Source organism: Microcaecilia unicolor, chromosome 10, assembly GCF_901765095.1.
Source record: "Microcaecilia unicolor chromosome 10, aMicUni1.1, whole genome shotgun sequence".
NCBI classification, from domain to species: domain Eukaryota; kingdom Metazoa; phylum Chordata; class Amphibia; order Gymnophiona; family Siphonopidae; genus Microcaecilia; species Microcaecilia unicolor.
This window is the reverse complement of record NC_044040.1, coordinates 173,415,918-173,439,396: the sequence shown is the minus strand read 5'-3', so window position 1 is coordinate 173,439,396 and position 23,479 is coordinate 173,415,918. Positions and strand designations below refer to the sequence as shown.

Here is a 23,479-nt window from a genome sequence, read left to right as displayed (position 1 = left end):
ACAAGCAGATTTTAAAAAACAAACAAACAAAAAAAACTAAGACTTACCTTGCAAATGACTGAATTTTCCTTAAAAAAAATGACCTGGGTCATAAAATACCTAATGAACACCCCAATACTTTAAACATTTTCAAAGGAACTTTTAAGAGTCCTCTATCCCTTTTTTCTCTCCTGATTGAGTTGAGCACTATCAGGAAACACATATATCTTAGATCACAAAAACAAAAACATCTCTGTTTTGAAAAAATAAGTCTCAATTGCAATCCAGTTCTAAGACAAATGACACTATCCCCCAGAATCCATATATGGCACCCAAATTTCTATGCTCAATTTTGGACGTGCTCCTGAAATTCATGCAGAAATGAATTGACTAATGAGCTCATAACCATCAATAAAAGGGTGCTAACAACTAAATATTGGGGTTCCCATGGGGATGGAAGCAGTTCTGCGGGGTTCTCGCTGGGACACAAGCAGTTCTATGGGGTTCCCACTGGGACAGAAGCAGTTCCTGTGGGATTCCCGTGGGGATGGAAACAATTCCTGCAGGGTTCCCATGGAAGTGTAAGCTGCACCTGCACCAGCTTCTCATCTACCGAGTACAAAGTTTTTTGAGTGTTGTCACCTCCTCCTCCTCCTTGCTTTAACAGCACAAATGCGGAAAGTCTTCCATTAAGGAGGTGGTAGAGACACAAATGATGACGGAATTCATAAAGGCATGGGTTGAACAAAGAGGATCTCTATTTAGAAAATGGAAGTTATATAAAATGGCTGCATGTGTGTGGATGTGTCAAGTGACGCATAGATGGCGACTCTGACTGTGATGAACTAGGGCTGATAAGGCAGACTTGTATGGTCTGTGTCTCATATATGGCAATCTGGTTTAGGATGGGCTGGAAAGGGCTTAGACAGCAACTTCAGTGGCTGGAACATGAGGACAGTGTTGGATAGACTTTTACGATCTGTGTCCCACAAATGAGAAGACGAATAGACTGGAGTGGGCTTTGACGGCAACTCCAGCAGTTGGAACATAAGGATAGGGCCAGATAGACTTCTGTGGTCTATGTCCCAGAAACACCAAAGAAAAGACCATAATCAAGTATATAATATCACACTCATTGATTTAATCATGAATTGATAATGAGTGTGACTATTGGGCAGAGTGGATGGACCATTCAGGTCTTTATTTGCCATCACTTACTATGTTACTATTAATCCTCTTTGCTGCCGGGCTGATGCGCAGACCTTAGCTCTAACACAGGCATGAGCATCTGATGTCACCTGGCCATTGGCGCGTGCATGTGGCGACCTCTCAGCACACAGTGCCAGTGAATCAGAGAAAAGTCTTACATGTGCACACCAGAGTGATCCAAGTTCCAACTACTGCTCCTTCCTTGCCTGAAGTACTGTGGCTCAAATTCAGAGAGAGAGAGACTGAGAGAGCTGACCGGAATTTTCTTTTATGTACCGTTAAATTCTCGCGGGGATGGGTTGGGATGGGTTAAATTCTTGTGGGGATGGGTGGAGATGGGTAAGATTCCAGTGGGGATGGGTGGGGACAGATAAGATTCCAGCAGGGATGGGTAAGATTTCTGTCCCTGTGCAACTCTCTAATCCACACCCAAATTTTGCATGTGAGGATTTACATCAACTGAAACCTGGTATGAATCCTTGTGCATAAATTAGGTGTGGATCCCTTGAATTCTATAATAGTTTGTGCATTTCTATTGAATGCCTCTGACCTGCCCATGCCCCTCCCATATTTTTCAGTTGCATGCTAAAAGATTTACATGTGCATCTTTATATAATAGCACCTAGCAAGATGCACATGTACATCCAAATTGATGTAAATTAGTGCCAATAATTAACTGTTAGCACCCAATTATTAGAGCTAATTGGCTTGATACTCAATTAAATTATGTATGCAAATTTGGCATGCACCCAAATTTGAGTGCATAACTTTGAGCACCATATATAGAATCCAGGGGTAAGTGTACAATGTAGAGGAAATTACTCACTCCTCCCTCCTCTCCCTTCAGGCCTATGTGTGCCAACAAATAACTGTAGCTTGTTCTGCCCCATTTGTATGGAGGCAGGGTTGTGCCCTTGGACTTCAAGTCCCCGTAGTCTTATAGTCCTCCTGTGATAGGCTTTTTCAGAGCACATGTCTAGCTTCCTTTGTCTTATGGAGCTCTTTCTATTGGCTTGCCTTGTTCTCTAAGCATGCTGGGCAAGTAGCCCCCACTTCTTTCTTCATTGGGTCTGTAAAAGTTAGTCTGCAGCATGTTTCCTCTGTTAACCGAAACTGCTTATGCTTTATTTTTGTTGCATGATCCCTTCAAGCCATTGTGTCTCTATCAAGATTTCACAGGTGTAAAAGTATAAACAGCATTACAATTCAGCATGTTGCTGAAATCTCCCAGCCTCTTTTGCGTGGAAAGAAAACTGGTTGAGAACAGATTCCTTCTAGTTTGCAAAGCAAAAACTGTTGTCCAGCACATCTGAACTGTAAACTATTTTTCCTTGTCTTGTCTTGGTTCAAGAGTTCTGAGTCTTCTCATAGTAATGTTCTTTACTCTGGTTTAAACTGTATGCCAATCACCCCAGTGAAAGGGCAGAACAAGCTTGTTTCATAAATTTCCTTGCCTCCATGGCTAATTCCCGGTGAAATGAATTTGATGAGCCGACAAAACTATTAACATAATAGCGTGGAATAAGAGATCCTAGTGGAAATGTAAAGGACCAACTGGTTCCTCTCAAAACGAGGGCAGGAAAGGCCAACCGGGTGATAAGGACTCTCCTGCTCAACAACCAGAATCAGTTCACTAACAGAAAACATTTTAAGCTCATTGCTAATGGAGAAAAATGTGACAGAAACCAGGACACTATCCAAAGGAAAAGTTCTTTGTGCATGAGAAATTACTGAGAAGAAAGTATTTCATGCCTAATAGCAGTAAGGGGAAGTGGAATATTTCATGTGCTATCATATAAGGACATGCACTTTCCTATTTTACAACAAGATATGCTGTGATGGGCAACATGATTGGAAGCACACAAACAGTTAATTGACACAATCCTCTTAACAGCTGTCACTTAAAATGAAATAACGCTTTAATTCTGTAAGCAAATGACAAATCCCTTGGCATTAAGCCACTGGTGCTTAATGCACTGAGAAAAGAACATTTTCTTACTCCACTGTGGATAGCATCTACTCACCCTCTGGCTGATGGGTTTGCCCTCTTTGACTTTGGTGGCCAATCCCAGGTCAGATAATCTGCAGTTGCCCTTTTCATCCAGCAAAATATTTTCGGGCTTCATATCTCGGTATAGAATCTGAATGGAATGGAGATGCTGGAGTCCACATGTGACTTGAGCTGAATAGAAGATCACTCTGTTCATTGCCAGCCCTCTTTCTGCTGTGTTATAGATATGAAACTTAAGGTCGCCACCATTCATGAGCGTTATGACCAGACAGAGATGCCGTTTGGTCTCATATGCATAGGCCAGGGTGACTATGAAAGGACTCTGTACCTTCTCCAGGATCTTCTTCTCCAGCAGGGCCATCCCCTCCCCCTGTTTCTTCTTCAGTCTCTTCTTGTCCAGCTTTTTACAGGCGTACATCTTGCCTGTGTTTTTCACTTGGATAGCACACACCTACGACAGTGAAACAAAAAGCACAACAGTCCTGTCTAGCCTGCCTTGTGAAAAACCTCTAGTGCTAGTCATTTTGAAAAGACACTTTGACATACAAGTCTTTCCTGGCTTTTCAATTAATATTTATATACTACATATACTATATAGCAAACTGATATTGTGCTTACTTGATGACTATTTTATTATTAAAGAGGAAAGACTTCAAAATCTCGGGCTCAGCTGATCATGCTTATTAGCGATACAGCTGACCACAACGCCCAGCGTGCCTTTTATTCTTAGTTCACGCTGGCGAGAATCCTCATTAGCCAAAACCTCTATCTACCTGTAAGTATATTTTACTACATTGGAGAAAGCATTGGAGGATCATGCAGCTTCACCCAGAGTTCAGTAGGCAGGACCTTAGAGTAGCATACGCTAGAGGTCCAAACTTGAAAGAAATTCTCCAAGATGGTAAGAAGACACGAGTTAGCAATGAACAATTGGGACATCGATCTTGCTCTAGATGTATTTTTTGCCCGTTGATGATGAACATGAATAAGTTCCATAATCCGCGGGATGGTAAAGAATACAATCTAAGATACACCATGGATTGTGAATCGAATCACGTGGTGTACTTTTTAATATGTCCGTGTAGAAAATTATATGTGGGAAAAACTACACGGTCTCTAAAAAATCGATTAAGTGATCATAAACACAATTTAAAGTTTTCTCGCATAGATGCTCCTCTTGTCCAGCATTGCATACAATATTCACATAAGTTTGAAGACCTGAGATGCATAGTGATTGATCACGTTCCTGTGTATATTCGTGGCGGAGATCGAGACCGTAGAATAACACAGAGAGAGCAACGTTGGATTTATAAATTGGGATCTCTGATTCCTTATGGATTAAATACCAAAGTTGAATGGAAAGTGTTTTTTTGAAGAGATGAATTATTATATTTTTTTGAGGAGATGATCGGTTTTTTTGAAGAGATGGATTTTTTTCAGGCTGTTAGGGTCTTGCCCTTTAAATTCCGCCCGTAAAAGATAGGAGGGGTTTAAACAGGAAACAGTTTAAATACCCCCGGCACTGCAATGATAATCACAACTGAGTACGCTGGTGGTAAAGGAAGGTGAAACTGAATACATAAGTAAGTGAGTTATCTAACGACTTTCTATGTGCAAAAGGTGACTGATTTAAACACTGTTTTATGTACGTCTGTAGGTGCAGTAAAGAGACGGTCAGTCCAGCTCCTTGAAGCTAAGAGCGAAGTGGGAGCTCGCCGTCAGGTGAACCTGAATACCTAGTGCAGTAAAGAGACGGTCAGTCCGGCTCCTTGAAGCTAAGAGCGAAGCGAGAGCTCGCCGTCGGGCACGGACATGAACAATAAATTCAGCACTATCCACAGCTAAGTACTTTTGTAGTAAAATATACTTACAGGTAGATAGAGGTTTTGGCTAATGAGGATTCTCGCCAGCGTGAACTAAGAATAAAAGGCACGCTGGGCGTTGTGGTCAGCTGTATCGCTAATAAGCATGATCAGCTGAGCTCGAGATTCTGAAGTCTTTCCTCTTTAATAATAAAATAGTCATCGAGTAAGCACAATATCAGTTTGCTATGTAGTATATGTAGTATAGTAATATAGAACAAGAGCAAAAGCTTAAATATATTGTTTTGTCAATTAATATTTATGCAAGTATTGCATATAATATATGTAAATTGTTTTGGTTGTACTACAGAAAGGCAGCCTATCAAAACCCCTAACCTTTACTCTTATAGTGAAAAAAGGATTTTGTAATAATCTGTATGCTCCTGATTGATTTTAGCTCTCATCAAAAGAAATTGTATGATACGATACCTGCCAGTGAGCCTTCTCAGGAGTATCCCCCATGCTTTGGAATTTACTCCTAGAGGGGCTACATATAACTCGAGACTGCCTCTACTTCAGGAAGCAGGTAAAAAGCCTGACTCCTTTCCCAAGCCTTTAATACATAGGATGACTGACGTTACACCCACTCTGCACCTGGACTAGCTTGCTACACACACTGTAACTTAGACCAGTTCCTTATATCTTGATTAACTGTGCAAAGAACTTGCCTTTAGTTTAGCCACCTCTAAATATAATACTAGAGCTCTTGGATTATACTAAATTCAAATTGACATTCTAATCAAAATATCCAAGATCAGTCAAAAGTGATGTGATATATTCTAATTTTTTAATTTTTTATGGAGCAAAAGCCTCAAATCAAAAAAGAACACTCCGTCATTAATCACTCAACATAGAAGGAGGTCCCTTTAATCATCTCAGTTTTAGAAGCAGCTGCTACATTTCACTAATACTTTACCTGGTCAGACACCACGGACCCTGAAGCAGAGTTCGAAACTTGGGCCGAAGTTGGGCCGTGGAAGGTGTTTAAAACGATTGCAGGACTGAGAGATAAGTGTATTCTGATAGAGCCGTTAAGATTTGAAATAGGTTCTAATCAGCTCAACTCTTCATTAGGAGGTTTTTGCCCGTGATGATTAAAGGGACCTCCTTCTATGCTGCGTGATTAACGAAGGAGTGTTCTCTTTTGATTTGAGGCTTTTCCTCCATAAAAAATTAAAAAATTAGAATATATCACATCACTTTTGACTGATCTTGGATATTTTCTTTAGTTTAGCCACCCATTTATTTATCCCAACTGACTCTGTACCATGCATCTTGTCCCCATTTATATATCTGCATTTGGCCCCTCAGCTATATGGTAAGCTGTATTGTACAAAAGTATTAGTATGTTAATTGAATGTTCCATCACTATTATGCTTACATCGTATTATATCTCTGTTATTTGAATTTCAGAACATAAGAACATAAGTTGCCATACTTGGACAGACCGAAGGTCCAGCAAGCCCTGTATCCTGTTTCCAACAGTGGCCAATCCAAGTCACAAGTACCTGGCAAGATCCAAGAAGAGTAAAACAGATTTTATGCTGCTTATCCTAGAATATGGAGTGGATTTTCCCAAGTCCATCTTAATAATGGCTTATGGACTTTTCTTTTAGGACATTATCCAATCCTTTTTAAAACACTGCTAAGCTAACTGCTTTTACCACATTCTCTGGCAACGAATGCCAGAGTTTAATTACTCGTTGAAGAAATATTTTCTCCGATTTGTTTGAAATTTACAACTTAGTAGCTTCTTTGCATGCCCCTTATTCCTAGTGGTTTTGGAAAGAGTAAACAAGCGATTCACAGTGCTCTGTCGGGGTAGTCTTATTATTAGGTTTCAATTTGCTGTTTTCAAGTTTTCCTCTTTCATTGTATTTGTTTATACTTGTACATTTTACTATTGCTATGCTGTTAACAAAATTGTAAGTTTGAAGCTAAACTGTACCTACTGTACACCACCTTGGGTGAATCTCTTCATAAACGTGATTAATAAATTTCAATAAAAAAAATAAATAGCCACCTAAAAATGTGTAAATTGATAACATACATAGATCTGTCCACACACACAAAAAAAAAGAATTCCAAAGAAATGGAAAAGGAAAAGGGATGGGATTTGATATACTGCCTTTTTGTGGTTACAATAAAAGTGGTTTGCATATTATATACAGGTATTTATTTTGTACATGGGGCAATGGAAGATTTAGGGCCCTGTTTACTAAGTAGCGCTATGGGCATGTTAACATTTTTAGCGTGCGCTGATTAACATGCACTAAATGCTAAGTTGCCCATAGGAATATATGGGCGACTCTAGAGTTTAGCATGTGCAGTAAAAATGCTAGTGTGGCTTAATAAACAGGGCCCTAAGTGACTTGCCCATTGTCACAAGGAGGTGCAGGTACTGTGTGCTATAGTTCAGAAAGCCAATTATTGGGGCCCTATATCAAAACTCGAATAAGAAACAAACATGAAACATTTACATGCGTAATTTGACATTTTTAAAAGATGCATGTAAACAGCATGCCATTTGCATGCAGAACTTTTTTAACAAGCACATAAATCAAGGGTCTGCAACCTGTTTAACACTGCATGCCACTTTTTCCAGATTGAATTACAATCATGCATGTGGCTGGCAGGGATACAAAAAGAGAATCCACGCAAGTGGAGAACTCAAGAAGTCCCACGGAGTATCTCAAGACAAAAAGGGGGAGTGGGAAGGAAAACCAGGGTTCCCAAAGTCTGGACCACAGTAATAGTGAAAACAAAGCAAAGTTTATTGAATGACTCGACACAACGTTGTGTTTCGGCCACAAGGCCTACATCAGGCTTGAGCGACGCTTCTTTTAGAGACAGTTATTCCACAACGGTCTTTTTTAAGACCACCACAATCCATCATTTCTGGATTCTCATCTACTTTGGATTTAAGCCATAAATCATCATTTTCCATCATTGAATTTTGCTTCATGCATACAGACTCCTGATGTAGGCCTTGTGGCCGAAACACAATGTTGTGTCGAGTCATTCAATAAACTTTGCTTTGTTTTCACTATTACTGTGGTCCAGACTTTGGGAACCCTGGTTTTTATTCCCACTCCCCCTTTTTGGCTGGCAGGGATACCCATGCCCCACCACTATCTGCCTGAGCTTTTCTAGCTGCTGATACTGGGGGGTCCTGCATCAGTGGATGAAAGCATGCTACTGACTCACCCGCTGCTCAGACAACAACCAAGAGTACCACACATAACCTCTTAGTGCCATCTTGTGGCATGCATGCCATAGGTTGCCAACCCCTGATATATACTATACAGCAGGTTTATCTAACTAAGTTCAGTCCTTGAGGGCTACAAGCAGGCCAGGTATTCAGGATATTCCTAATGAATATGCATGAGAAAGATCTGCATACAATAGATACAATGGATGTAGTGGACATGCAAATCTCTCTCATGCTTATTCATTAGGATATCCTGAAAACCTGGTCTCTTTGCAGCCCTCAAGGACTGAACTTGGACAAGCCTGCTATGCCCCTATATGTTCAGTTGTGTAAGGTGTATAACTCTACAGTGAGATCACTCTGAACATTTACCCTTATGGTTTATAGTTTGTTTGATTTGATATACCACCACTCATTAGTGCCTATCTAGGTGGTTTACGATTTAAAATATAGAAGGGAAGTACATAAAAAGTAATTTGAGAAGGGGCAAATAAGGAGAAGACACATTAGGAGGTCTAGGTTACATAATGCATAAATGGTGGGGAAAGGGTTGAGGGGTCAAGGATAAGGTAAGGACAGCTAAACACAGCAGACACAGGAGGGGGAAAGGGTAGGGAGTATAGGCAGGACCAAGTTAGACTAAGCAGGAGTAGTATGGGGTACTGAGTATTGGCTTTCAATCTGGGGGAAATGCTTCAGTTTTTGTTTAAAGGTCTTCTGAGTAGGCTCTAGACTAATGTACAGAGGGAGCTGATTCCATAGAGATGGAGTTACCAACTTAAAACAAGAGTTTTGAGTAGGTTCAAATTTAACCATGTGGTAAGAGGGAACAACAAAAAGGTTCTGTTGAGCTGAAAGAAAAGTGCAGGACAGAATGTTGTGGATGAGGGCACTACTGAGAAAAGAGAGAGTACCTATGTCAAAAACACAATGCACCAATAAGAGAATTTTGAAAGGAATTTGGTACGAATCCGGTAATGAGTCTCCCCATGGAGTTATTTTAACAATGCGGCTGACGTGCACAGTGATCATGGAAACAAGTGAAAAGTGTATATTCCTTCCTATACTACACCTGTAATATGGTACTAGGCCTGTAATATGGCCTTGCTAGCCCTCAGCTTTCCTAGCCTTGCTGTCTTCAGCATATTTTTAGTTTATTCCTGCAGCTGCATGTAAGTTACGGTGCTTTCTCAGGAAATGGAAAGTACATGTTACATGTCAAGGTGACAGGAGGAACTGAGGCTATGCGGCCCATATATGGCAGATACACATGGATATAACCTTGATGGTGAAGAGGGACTGAGGACCCTCCAAAGAAGGAGTTGTTCCTGTCAGATAGAAGAAGGACACCAGGTGTTTTATAATATCTACTTGCTTGCTACATGGTTTTGGCACGCTGTGATCACGCTTTACTGATAAGGAATTAGCCAATTGCCACAAAATGTGCATGTGAACACAAGTAGGAGAGGATGGTAGAATACAGGAAATTGCCATTTTTGTATATTATTATATTGTTGTGATGGAAGGAAACAAGAAAATCCATATATGACCATAAGTTAGTTTATGAGAAATCACATGATTTATTTAATTATTGATATGTTACATTTTATCCCACATTTTCCCACATATTTGCAGGCTCAATGTGGCTTACATAATACCGTAAAGGCATTCACCAAGTCCGGTATGGGATAAGTACAATAAATGTTGTAGTGGGATAGGGAAGCTAAGAATTAGGAGAAACGAAACTTACAACAGTATATATGTGATGGCTAAGAAAGTTTTTGCTGAGCAGTTTTGTTATTCAGTCTTTGCGCCTGACTTTTCTGTGTGACAACCTGCTCCAGAGAGAACAATTGTTTTGTATTGGCTTAGTGAGATACCAACAAAGATTTTTACTGGTTGCACCTATATCTAAGTCTGATTGTAAGCTCTTTGAACAGGGACTGTCTTTCTTCTATGTTTGTGCAGCGCTGCATATGCCTTGTAGTGCTATAGAAATGCTAAATAGTAGTAGTAGTAGTCTCGCTTATTCCAGCCTCTAGGGTTGAAGTGTTTTCCCCTCCACAGGGGCAAGGGACAGGATTACACAAAAGTACACCCATGAAAGTGTGCAATCTTTGTGCACACTTTCCCTTCTACGATCTAATTCTTTCACCGGGTTTGTGCCAGTGAACCTGCCAGACCAGTCTAGAAAATGTCTCAAAGGGTTTCTTGAGCAGCTTCATTTTGCTTACTAATAACACATTCCCAAGTTTTGCAAAAATGAACTCGCCTAGTTTTGGTCACAAATTCTCCTAACAACAGATAGGCATTTCTCCCATGTTTTTCCCCTGATCATTATAAAATGTATTCATTTAAAAGTACTTGATATACCGCATCCACTAGGAACTGGTATCTAAGCGGTTTACATATTGTCCAGCTGTCAATTTTGCCACTAAATTGACTATTGCAGTTTTCTTTATTTAGGTATTTTTACTAAATTAGTACATATGATTCAGTTTATTCAGAATATAGCTGCATGGTTGATCTAAATTTGACCACTGGGCTCATTTTCGAAAGAGAAGGGCGTCCATCTTTCGACATAAATCGGAAGATGGACGTCCTTCTCCCAGAGACATCCAAATCGGTATAATCAAAACCCGATTTAGGACGTCTCCAACTGCACTCCGTCGCAAGGACGGCCAAAGTTCAAGGGGGCATGTTGGCGGTGTAGTGAAGGCGTGACTTGGGCGTGCCTAACACTTGGACGTCCTTGACCCATAATCGAAAAAAACAAGGACGTCCCTGACGAACACTTGGAGGTTTTCACCCGGACATGTTTTTATTACGACTAAGGCACAAAAAGGTGCCCAAAATGACAAGATGACCACCGGACAGAATCGGGGATGACCTCCCGTTACTCCCCCAGTGGTCACTAACCCCCTCCCACCCTCAAAAAACATCTTTAAAAATATGTTACGCCAGCCTCAGATGTCATACTCAGGTCCATGACAGCACATGCAGGTCCCAGGAGCAGTTTTAGTGGGTACTGCAATGCACATCAGACAGGCGGACCCAGGCCCATACCCCCCCTACCTGTTACATTTGTGGAGGAAACAGCGAGCCCTCCAAAACCCACAGAAACCCACTGTACCCACATATAGGTGCCCTCCTTCACCAGTAAGGGCAATGGTAGTGGTGTACAGTTGTGGGTAGTGGGTTTTGGGGGGATTTGTGGGGCTCAGCACACAAAGTAAGGGAGCTATGTACCTGGGAGCAATTTATGAAGTCCACTGTAGTGCCCCCTAGGGTGCCCAGTTGGTGTCCTGGCATGACAGGGGGACCAGTGCACTACAAATGCTGGCTCCTCCCACACCCAAATGGCTTGCATTAGGACGTTTTTGACATGGACATCTTTGGTTTCGAAAATCGCCGAAAGAAACATCCATGTCTAGGGACGTCCAAATCTAGGGATGTCCAAATTTAAGGATTTGAATGTCTCTGACAGTATTTTTGAAACGAAAGATGGATGTCCATCTTGTTTCGAAAATACGGGTTTCCCCGCCCCTGGATTTTGCCATTTTGCAAGGATGTCCAAATCACAACTTGGATGTCCCTTTCGAAAATGCCCTTCCATGTCTCTCCACTGTTTAGAGAACTGCACTGGTTCACAGTGCAGGCTTGAATACATTTTAAGGTGGTGTGTCTGATTTTCAAAACCTTAGAAGGCCATTGTCTCAATGGATTGGTCTCTTTGATTAATTTGTTGGGCTTATTTATAGAAAATCGTAAGTGTAATTATCTACTTTTGGGATTCCCCTCTGTTAAAAATGTTAAATATAATTCATCAGTAACAAATTCATTTATGTAATTATCAGCAAAACTTTGGAATGACTTGCCTAATGAGATCCGCTCTTCTCTGTGTCCTTTTCATTTTTGAAAGTTGGTGAAATCATATTTATTTTCTAAACTTTTGTAATAGGGTTTTCTCTTCATTTTAGCAATGATTATATTAGATTGTAATTCCTGGCTGCTGTACCAGTAAATTGTTTTGTTTTCCTGCTTTGAATCATATTAAGGGATTAGTCGGGTAATGTCCCTCAACATAAGATAAGATGCTGTGTCATCTGGGGAGGGGAGCGTAGAAAGAGAAGGGGAGGGGGATGCTGGACTTTGGATGGGGGGGGGGGGGGGTTAGGGGTGCATGGCTGAAGGGTTGCCTAGGGCTGGCCCTGGGAAGTGGGATCTCCTATTCTGTTTAGGTCATCCTTTATGGTTCATGTGAATATCCAAACATTAAAATGGGATCATATCAAAGTTTGGGAAGTACTGTTATAAATGTTCCCATACACTTCAGACAATAAGGAGTCACTAATAGTCTAGCTTGGAAACCCCTAAAGGGTTGGATTACAATTTATACTCTGGGTAAAAGAATGGAAAAAAAATCTTCCTTCTATTTGCAAAGCTTTTCCACAATATTATTCTGTGAAATGTGCTTTGTGGATTCTTGTGTTAATTGGAAATCAGCTGCAGGCAAATGACTCCTGCTTTTGCATTCTGTACTTTATAAAACAACCATGAAATTTCAGTCCTGTGTGCAGAGCCAGGATTTACCTTTTAAGTGTCCTGGAGCACATGAGCAGGAAATAGAAAGTAGTGAACACGTAGGGCAGCCCTCACGAATGCAGGATAGGGAGATGTCCTCCGAGGATGCAGGACTTCCTGTGGATGACAGCCTTCTTCAAACATGTGTTGTCCTGAAAGGGATATTTCCTACTCTGAGATAGCAACATTTTCCTATAAGTTCGCCAGCCTGAGTGGTAGTGTCCCACTAGACCAGGGATTCTTAACCCAGTCCTCGGGACACACCTAGACAGTTTGGTTTTCAGGATATCCCTAGTGAATATGCATGAGCTAGATTTGAATGCACTGCCTTCATTATATATAAAGTAGCTCATGCATATTCATTGGAGATATCCTGAAAACCTGAATGGTCCTGAAAATCTGGCTAAATGTGTCATGAGGACCTCTGTCCTAGACCCAGGGCTGGTCCTACCACTACTACTACTACTACTACTTGACATTTCTAAAGCGCTACTAGGGTTACGCAGTGCTGTACAATTTAACATAGAAGGACAGTCCCTGCTCAAAGGAGCTTACAATCTAAAGGACAAATTTACAGTCAGTCAAATAGGGGCAGTCTAGATTTCCTGAAAGGTATAAAGGTTAGGTGCCGAAAGCAACATTGAAGAGGTGGGCTTTGAGCAAGGATTTGAAGATGGGTAGGGAGGGGGCTTGGCGTAAGGGCTCAGGAAGTTTATTCTAAGCATAGGGTGAGGCGAGGCAGAATGAGCGGAGTCTGGAGTTGGCGGTGGTGGAGAAGAGTACTGAGAGGAGGGATTTGTCCTGTGAGCAGAGGTTACGGGCGGGAACGTAAGGGGAAATGAGGGTAGAGAGGTAATGAGGGGCTGCAGACTGAGTGCATTTGTAGGTAAGAAGGAGAAGCTTGAACTGTATGCGATATCTGATTGGAAGCCAGTGAAGTGACCTGAGAAGAGGGGTGATATGAGTATATCGGTTCAGGAGCAACTGACTTTTTCACATATGCTCCTGCTTTTTCTGCCCTTACTGACTTATGCTAATCAAGCCCTGCAGTGGATCTCTGCACATGACCCCACATTCCTCCACATCTTCTGCAGGCTGCCCCTGACTAGACCCAATCCCTTGAAGGTGTTGGGGACTAAGACCAGCAGTGATCCTAGTTTAAAGCAGGGGTTCTCAACCCAATTCTCGGGACACACCTAGCCAATCAGGTTTTCAGGAGACCCCACAGTGAATATGCATGAGGTAGATTTACATATAATGGAGGCAGTGCCATCATCCTACAAGCCCCTATGCCTTTAAGGGGGTGAATCTAATATGGCACTGCTGCCTAGACTGAGCAGTGAAAAAGTGCCACCAAGCCAGAGAAAAAGGGATCCCTTCAGCGGCGTACTGAGGGCAGGGTGGTGGAGGTGGTCAGCCCTAGGTGCACTCCACAGGACGGGTGTAGGGAGCAGCCGTGTGGCTGTCGTCTCCGCCGGTTCCCTGCTCCCTGTGATGTAACTTCCTGTTCCAGGGCAGAGGGAGCAGGGAACCAGCAGAGCCGAAAGCCGGGCAGCTGCTCCCAGCATCCCAGGAGGTAAGAACAATGCATCCGGGGGTGGGGGGGGTGGGGAGGGGGCTTGGAGGTGATGCACCGGAAGGGACAGTCGCTGCACTCGGGGGGGGGGGGGGGGTGTTGTGTTGCACCCAGGACAGGGGGGGGATGCTGCACCCAGGGGGTGGGGTGCGCAGTGGCAATCTATCCCGGGTGGCAGCCGACCAAGGAATACCACTGGATCCCTTTCAGCACTCCAACTAGTCAGAAATGTGGGTCTGACTATGTGCCTTGTGCCTTTAGCAGATTTGGCGGAATGGGTGTTTGTAGCTCATTCTACAATCATTGCAATCTTCCATCTATGTTGCTATATCTATATATCTCTAGCCCTGTCTATCTCTGAATATATGTGACTGTCTCTGGGAAAAGGTGACCAAAGTAGTGGATCCAAAATGTTGAGAATGGCTGATTTTTCATGTTGTAGGTCCATAAGCAATATGAAAAAGATACATGTTTAAATATCTGTAACTTTAATTTTTTCACATAAAAGGATGGTGTTTGGACTATTGTATTACAAATTTCTCTAACACGACTTCTTTTTATCCTGCTTCACGTTCATAGTGTTCCTGTTCCTCCATTTCGGTGGTTGCTCTAATACAATTCATTTCTACAGCGCTGCGTACATCTAGTAGCGCTATAGAAATGATAAGTAGTAGTAGTATTTTTTTGTTTCTGGAGACTTTAGTCACCTTTTCCCAGAGGTGATCACATATAATATGCTTAGGGTTCTCTATGGCATTGTTACATATATATTTAAAATGCTTAGGGTTCTTTGTGGCATGTCTATTGGGGACATGCTTATAGAAATTCAGCTTTCTTCATCTTCTCTCCAAAATTGTGGAATGATCTCCCCCTCACATCTGTAGTGAAATGTCCTTACCACTCACTATTATAATTTCCCAAGCTGAACCTGTTCACACACACATTTTGTTGTCCAACTGGATGGCTATATATACATTGGATATATTGCAGAATTTGCTTGGATGAATGCTGCTATCTTTCCTATGTAACTTGATGGAGTTCCTTTCTGTTTGTTTATACTTTAAGATTGTACACTGCTTAGGTATGCATTGTCATTTATAGGCGATATAGCAATAAACATATTTGATATACCACAAATAAGTCAGTAACATCTACGTGGTTTACATTAAAATATAATAAAATCTTAGGTAGGCAACAAGACAAAACTCAGGGGAAATAGGATAAGGAAGTAAGGTGAGAGTCAGTAACTCTTTTACATCATCTCAAAAAAAAAATGCGCATCAGAGCAGTGTAATACAATAGGGGGAGAGAAAGAGGTGAGGAACATGATTGCATCCAGTGCCAACATACGGGCCAGAAAAAAAAGATAGCATTATCACAAAAGTAGCGATCCAGAAGTGCAGCTAAGGTCTTGTGTAGGGAATGCCTGACAGAAATAAAAAGTTTTTAAGAGCGGCTTTAAATTTCTTAAAAGAAGATTCCAGTCTAATATCCTGGAACAAACTGTTCCAAAGAGTTGGAGCAAGCATGCTAAAACAGGAGTTCCTATTGCGATCCATTTGAAGGGATACCTAAAAGGCTTTGTTGGGAAGGGTTGAGTGACCATATGGGTGGTGGGGTAGCAGGAGAATAGAGAGTTGGGAGACCCGTATAATAAACGAGAAGAAATAGTCAATTTTAAGTGGAATTTAATAGGTTATCAGAAGCCTGTGTTCAGTTTGTAGTAAAGGGATGAAATGGTCAGACCAATGGTCCATCTAGCCCAGTATCATGCTTCCAACACTAGTCAATCATAAGTACATAAGTACATAAGTAGTGCCATACTGGGAAAGACCAAAGGTCCATCTAGCCCAGCATCCTGTCACCGACAGTGGCCAATCCAGGTCAAGGGCACCTGGCACGCTCCCCAAACGTAAAAACATTCCAGACAAGTTATACCTAAAAATGCGGAATTTTTCCAAGTCCATTTAATAGCGGTCTATGGACTTGTCCTTTAGGAATCTATCTAACCCCTTTTTAAACTCCGTCAAGCTAACCGCCCGTACCACGTTCTCCGGCAACGAATTCCAGAGTCTAATTACACGTTGGGTGAAGAAAAATTTTCTCCGATTCGTTTTAAATTTACCACACTGTAGCTTCAACTCATGCCCTCTAGTCCTAGTATTTTTGGATAGCGTGAACAGTCGCTTCACATCCACCCGATCCATTCCACTCATTATTTTATACACTTCTATCATATCTCCCCTCAGCCGTCTCTTCTCCAAGCTAAAAAGCCCTAGCCTTCTCAGCCTCTCTTCATAGGAAAGTCGTCCCATCCCCACTATCATTTTCGTCGCCCTTCGCTGTACCTTTTCCAATTCTACTATATCTTTTTTGAGATACGGAGACCAGTACTGAACACAATACTCCAGGTGCGGTCGCACCATGGAGCGATACAACGGCATTATAACATCCGCACACCTGGACTCCATACCCTTCCTAATAACACCCAACATTCTATTCGCTTTCCTAGCCGCAGCAGCACACTGAGCAGAAGGTTTCAGCGTATCATTGACGACGACACCCAGATCCCTTTCTTGATCCGTAACTCCTAACGTGGAACCTTGCAAGATGTAGCTATAATTCGGGTTCCTCTTACCCACATGCATCACTTTGCACTTGTCAACATTGAACTTCATCTGCCACTTGCACGCCCAATCTCCCAGTCTCGCAAGGTCCTCCTGTAATCGTTCACATTCCTCCTGCGACTTGACGACCCTGAATAATTTTGTGTCATCGGCGAATTTAATTACCTCACTAGTTATTCCCATCTCTAGGTCATTTATAAATACATTAAAAAGCAACGGACCCAGCACAGACCCCTGCGGGACCCCACTAACTACCCTCCTCCACTGAGAATACTGGCCACGCAATCCTACTCTCTGCTTCCTATCTTTCAACCAGTTCTTAATCCATAATAATACCCTACCTCCGATTCCATGACTCTGCAATTTCTTCAGGAGTCTTTCGTGCGGCACTTTGTCAAACGCCTTCTGAAAATCCAGATATACAATATCAACCGGCTCCCCATTGTCCACATGTTTGCTTACCCCCTCAAAAAATGCATTAGATTGGTGAGGCAAGACTTCCCTTCACTAAATCCGTGCTGACTTTGTCTCATCAGTCCATGTTTTTGTATATGCTCTGCAATTTTATTCTTAATAATAGCCTCCACCATCTTGCCCGGCACCGACGTCAGACTCACCGGTCTATAATTTCCCGGATCTCCTCTGGAACCCTTCTTAAAAATCGGAGTAACATTGGCTACCCTCCAGTCTTCCGGTACTACACTCGATTTTAGGGACAGATTGCATATTTCTAACAGTAGCTCCGCAAGTTCATTTTTTAGTTCTATTAATACTCTGGGATGAATACCATCAGGTCCCGGTGATTTACTACTCTTCAGCTTGCTGAACTGACCCATTACATCCTCCAAGGTTACAGAGAATTCGTTTAGTTTCTCCGACTCCCCCGCTTCAAATATTCTTTCCGGCACCGGTGTCCCCCCCAAATCCTCCTCGGTGAAGACCGAAGCAAAGAATTCATTTAATTTCTCCGCTACGGCTTTGTCCTCCCTGATCGCCCCTTTAACACCATTTTCGTCCAGCGGCCCAACCGACTCTTTGGCCGGTTTCCTGCTTTTAATGTATCTAAAAAAATTTTTACTATGTATTTTTGCTTCCAACGCTAATTTCTTCTCAAAGTCCTTTTTTGCCCTCCTTATCTCCGCTTTGCATTTGGCTTGGCATTCCTTATGATCTATCCTGTTACTTTCAGTTGGTTCTCTTCTCCACTTTCTGAAGGATTGTTTTTTGGCTCTAATGACTTCCTTTATCTTACTGTTTAGCCACGCCGGCTGACGTTTAGTCTTTTTTCCCTTTTTTCTAATACGTGGAATATATTTGTCCTGAACCTCCAGGATGGTGTTTTTAAACAGCATCCACGCCTGACGCAAGTTTTTTACTCTGCGAGCTGCTCCTTTCAGTCTTTTTTTCACCATTTTTCTCATTTTGTCGTAATCACCTTTTCTATAGTTAAACGCTAGCGTACTTGATTTCCTAGTTTCACTTCCTTCAATGCCAATATCAAAACCGATCATATTATGATCACTGTTATCAAGCGGCCCTCGTACCGTTACCCCCTGCACTAGATCATGAGCACCACTAAGGACTAAGTCTAGTATTTTTCCTTCTCTTGTCGGCTCCTGAACTAGCTGTTCCATGAAGCTGTCCTTGATTTCATCAAGAAATCTTATGTCCCTTGCGTGTACAGATGTTACATTAACCCAGTCTATATGCGGGTAATTGAAATCCCCCATTATTATTGTGTTGCCCAGTTTGTTTGCGTCCCTGATTTCCTTTAACATTTCCGCATCCGTCTGTTCGTCCTGGCCAGGCGGACGGTAGTACACTCCTATCACTATCCTTTTCCCCTTTGCACATGGAATTTCAATCCACAGTGATTCCAAGGAGTGTTTTGTTTCCTGCAGAATTTTCAATCTATTTGATTCAAGGCTCTCGTTAATATACAATGCTACCCCTCCACCAATCCGATTCACCTTATCACTACGATATAATTTGTACCCCGGTATGACAGTGTCCCACTGGTTATCCTCCTTCCACCAGGTCTCAGAGATGCCTATTATATCTAATTTTTCATTTAGTGCAATATATTCTAACTCCCCCATCTTATTTCTTAGGCTCCTGGCATTCGCATATAGACATTTCAAACTATGTTTGTTGTTCCTAAGTACATCATGCTTAGTACTTGACAGTATTAATTGGCAATCTTTTGTCTGATTTTTATTGTTATTTAAGGATACCCGATCTACTACAATCTCTTTTGCAACCTCACTATCAGGATACTCTATCTTCCCTGTTATGGTGATATCTTTGAAAGATACCTTATCCCGAACCATGCTCTTTTGAGCAACTGTCGGCCTTCCCCCCATTTCTAGTTTAAAAGCTGCTCTATCTCCTTCTTAAACGCCGATGCCAGCAGCCTGGTCCCACTCTGGTTAAGATGGAGCCCATCCTTTCGGAATAGGCTCCCCCTTCCCCAGAATGTTGCCCAGTTCCTAACAAATCTAAAGCCCTCCTCCCTGCACCATCGTCTCATCCACGCATTGAGACTCTGGAGCTCTGCCTGTCTCTTGGGCCCTGCGCGTGGCACAGGTAGCATTTCAGAAAATGCTACCCTGGAGGATCTGGATTTCAGCTTTCTATCTAAGAGCCTAAATTTTGCTTCCAGAACCTCTCTCCCACATTTTCCTATGTCATTAGTACCCACATGTACCAATGTCAAGGTCACAAGTACCTGGCAGAAACCCAAATAGTAGCAACATTCCATGCTACCAATCCCAGGGCAAGCAGTGGCTTCCTCCACGTCTAGTTCAACAGCAGACTTTGGACTTTTCCTCCAGGAATTTGTCCAAACCTTTTTTTAAACCCAGATACGCTATCCACTGTTACCACATCTTCCAGTAATGAGTTCCAAAGCTTAACTATTCTTTGAGTGACAAAATATTTCCTCCTATTTGTTTTAAAAGTATTTCCATGTAATTTGAGGCTTTGCACTTTTTGAAAGAGTAAAAAAAATCATTTCTTTTCTACTCATTCTACACCACTCAGGATTTTGTAGACCTCAATCATATCTCCCCCACCCCAGCCATCTTTTTTCCAAGCTGAAGAGCCCTAACGTCTATAGCCTTTCCCCACATGAGAGGAGTTCCATCCTCTCTATCATTTTGGTTGCTCTTCTTTGAACCTTTTCAAATTCTGCTATATCTTTTTTTTAGGTACAGTGATCAGAATCAAACTCAGTACTCAAGGTGAAGTCATGCCATGGAGTGATACAGACCTTATATGTCTTTTCCAAAACTCCTAAAGGTGGGTGGATACTATCAACATTATCCAAAATTGTGAGTGGTGTGGAGCGGGTAGAGGTGAATCGATTTTTCACTCATTCAAAAAAGTACAAAGACCAGGGTACACTCAAGGAAACTGCAAAGGAAATACTTGTACAATAAATAGGAGGAAATATTTTTTTCACTAAAAGAATAGTTAAGCTCTGGAACTCATTGCCAGAGGATGTGGTAGCAACAGTTAGTGTACCTGGGTTTAAAAAATGTTTAGACAAGTTCGTGGAGGAAAAGTCCATAGTCTGTTATTGAGATGGACATGAGGGAAGCCACTGCTTGCCCTGGGATTGGTAGCATGGAATGTTGCTGCTATTTGAGATTCTGAATGGAATGTTGCTACTCCTTTGAGGTTCTACATGGAATGTTGCTACTATTTGGCATTCCAGAATCTTGCAACTCTTTGAGATTCTACATGGAATGTTGCTACTAATTGGGTTTCTGCTAGGTACTTGTGACCTGGCTTGGCCACTGTTGGAAGCAGGATACTGGGCTAGATGGATCATTGGTCTGACACAGTATGGCTATTCTTACGTTCTTATGTTTATTGCTGAAGGGAAGCCTGTTGGGCAAGGGAATGAGTAACAGGAAGGGCTGAGAGGCCAAAGGACTTAAGAAGAGGTTAAGAGAAGGGTTAATAGATGTGCTACCAGAGTAACGAATAGAGTTGCTGGGAGCGAGGGAAAGCCAACTGTAAAAGGAGTTATATCTGCAAGCTATTTATTTAATAAAACTGCTGTGACAAATTGAGAAAAGAATTGAAAAGTGGAATCCTGTCTAGGAAAAGAAGATGGAGAGGGGGGGCTGATAATGGGACCATGGGAGAGAGAAGAGAGTAGACATAGGCTGTAAGAGCTAAAGAGTAGGACATGGGCTGCATGGGAAAGACACTGAGGGGGATACAATCTTGGAGAGAGGCAGAGCAGCTTACAGAGGCATGAACTGTGATAAGAAGTGAGTGACGGGATAGGCAAAATGGATTTAAGGGAGAGGAGGGAGCTGAGAGGTGAAGACAACTGGAAAAGAAGGTGAGTGGAGCCTGCCAATGAATGGGAGTCCCATCTGCTGAGGAGGAAACTGTGAAGGGATAGACGAACCAAGCCTGCACAGGAGCGAAGCTTGTTAGGGAGAAGTGAGGTCAGGTGAAGCCTGCTGGGACTGGATGGAAACAGAAGGCTGGGTCAAGGGACATGAAGAACAGAGCCAGCCACGTTACCTGCTCCTCTCTTGACATTTGTAAATCACACCCTTTACCCACTGTGCTTTGTTTTCTTTTCTGCTTGACAGAGGCTACAATTTGGTTGAGTTCATGAATTCAGCACCTCAAATCATTTTCAAAAGTTTGCCCCTATATACTAATGTATAATCAGATCCCTAGTGTATATTGTGAGCTTGTGAGAATCTGTATACGAATAGCGAATGCTCTCTGTGTGAATATTTAGAGCATTTCCATTGCTCTACTTCCACGCATATGGTGCCTTTGGAAAAGAGTAAAAGGTGTAGGTTTGAGTTTAATTTGTGTTTGTTGAGTACTTGCTACACTACTTTTGATAATACAACAAACTGGTTTACAATATAATAAAGTCAATAAAAGAAAACCAGAACATGTTAAACACTAGTATCAATAAACAAAATGCAAACAAGACAACCAAGAAGCAAACATACAAAAAGCATAACAAATCAACAATCCAAAGGACACAAAGTCTGCATGGCTGAACCCCAACCTGCCAACCAGAGACTTAATGTATGCAAATTTATCACATGAATATTTGTGAGCATCCTGAGGCTCCCAGGACAAGATTGAGAAGCCCTGCCATGGTGGGAACTTGAGAAGAGATTTTGGTAAGTAGGCTCTGTGTATACTGGATCAGATTTTGGACCTGAAGAGCAGCAGGTAACTAGCAGCTTAGGGCTCAAAGACACAGAAAATTAAGCTTCCAATCATGCACTTCTTTTCCTCCTCCTCCTTGCCTCTAATTCAAATCAACCTTTCCTCCCATCTTTGTTCCTACTCTTTTCACTCCATGGTGATTATGCAGAAAATAAGGAGATTTTACTGAATTTGAAGAACAGATATGGATAGCAGGAGAGGGGGAGAAGAGAATTTGATGAGTAGACTGGGCTCTGCAGAGTCATCAGGTACCTATAAAACATTTCTCAAACGCTCGTAGGTGTCTCACATAGTTGGCAATTACAAGGGGAGAAAGTGGTCAGGCTAAGGGAATCTGTAGTCCTACCTCTCCAAAGCCTCCCTTGCCCAGCACCCGGAACTCATAGAAGCACTTTTCAGTAACTGGCTGTTGCTCGAAGGCTTTCCACTGGAGGAACCTGTCATACAAGATGCTAGTCTGGAAGTCCTTAAAGGGAGTATCCATAAGGAAGCTCTGGGCATCCTCTTTGGCCAGCAATAGCAGCTGCTCCGAGTGCTGAGTGGCCTGTAACTGTGCACAGCGTTCCATTAGCGCTGGGCTCAAAAAGTGCCTACTCTCCTCCCCAAGGAGCTGGGTGAGCAGAATCTGCAGGAGCTGCTCTTTGGCGTCATCTTCCTCTGCGAGTTCCCATTCAGTCACCTGGTTCAGAAAGTTCTGGACTTGCTGGTACTCTGGCACAGTGGCCAGAAAGTCATAGAAGAGTCTCCTGCCAATGGGCTGCTGCTGGCAGACACTATAGAAGTCAGCAGGCAGCCACTGGTGCAGGTCACGGGCACAAGGCAGGAAGAGGCTGCGGCGCCGCTTCTGTAGTTCCCGCAGGTCACTTTCACTGCTCTTGCGGGCCTGCAAGTAAGCAGTGTTGGCGATCAGGTTATCCAGGGCTCCAAGGTCGCACATAGCCAAGCCAAAGCAAGGCAGCAATGTGTGCTGTCTCCAGTCCAGATTGGAGAAAACTAGGTGCTTCTTTAGCATTAAGTAGCTCATTGGGATTTAGAATAAGCGGTTTCTCTGTTTATAAGAAGCTTTTACTTTGCTATCTATAGCCGAGTCTGATATCCCTGGCACAAAATAGTACAGAAAGTTGAACAAGTACCCAGTGAGAAATGCAACACACAAAAACCTGATTCCCCCACAGCTCAAATTTGCTTTGTCATCCTCTT

At 42.3% G+C, this 23,479-nt stretch overlaps 1 protein-coding gene across 1 annotated transcript in view; it reads right to left on the bottom strand.

Annotated features, from left to right (window-relative positions):
- Positions 1-23,216, bottom strand: part of GRK7 (G protein-coupled receptor kinase 7) — a 30,561-nt gene extending 7,345 nt beyond the window's left edge. Inside the window, exons 1-2 of the mRNA XM_030216551.1 lie at positions 22,626-23,216; positions 3,213-3,650 (exon numbers count right to left, since the gene is read on the bottom strand). Coding sequence (XP_030072411.1) covers positions 3,213-3,650; positions 22,626-23,216 — 1,029 coding nt within the window. The remainder of the gene's footprint in view (positions 1-3,212; positions 3,651-22,625) is intronic.
- Positions 23,217-23,479: the final 263 nt, after the last annotated feature.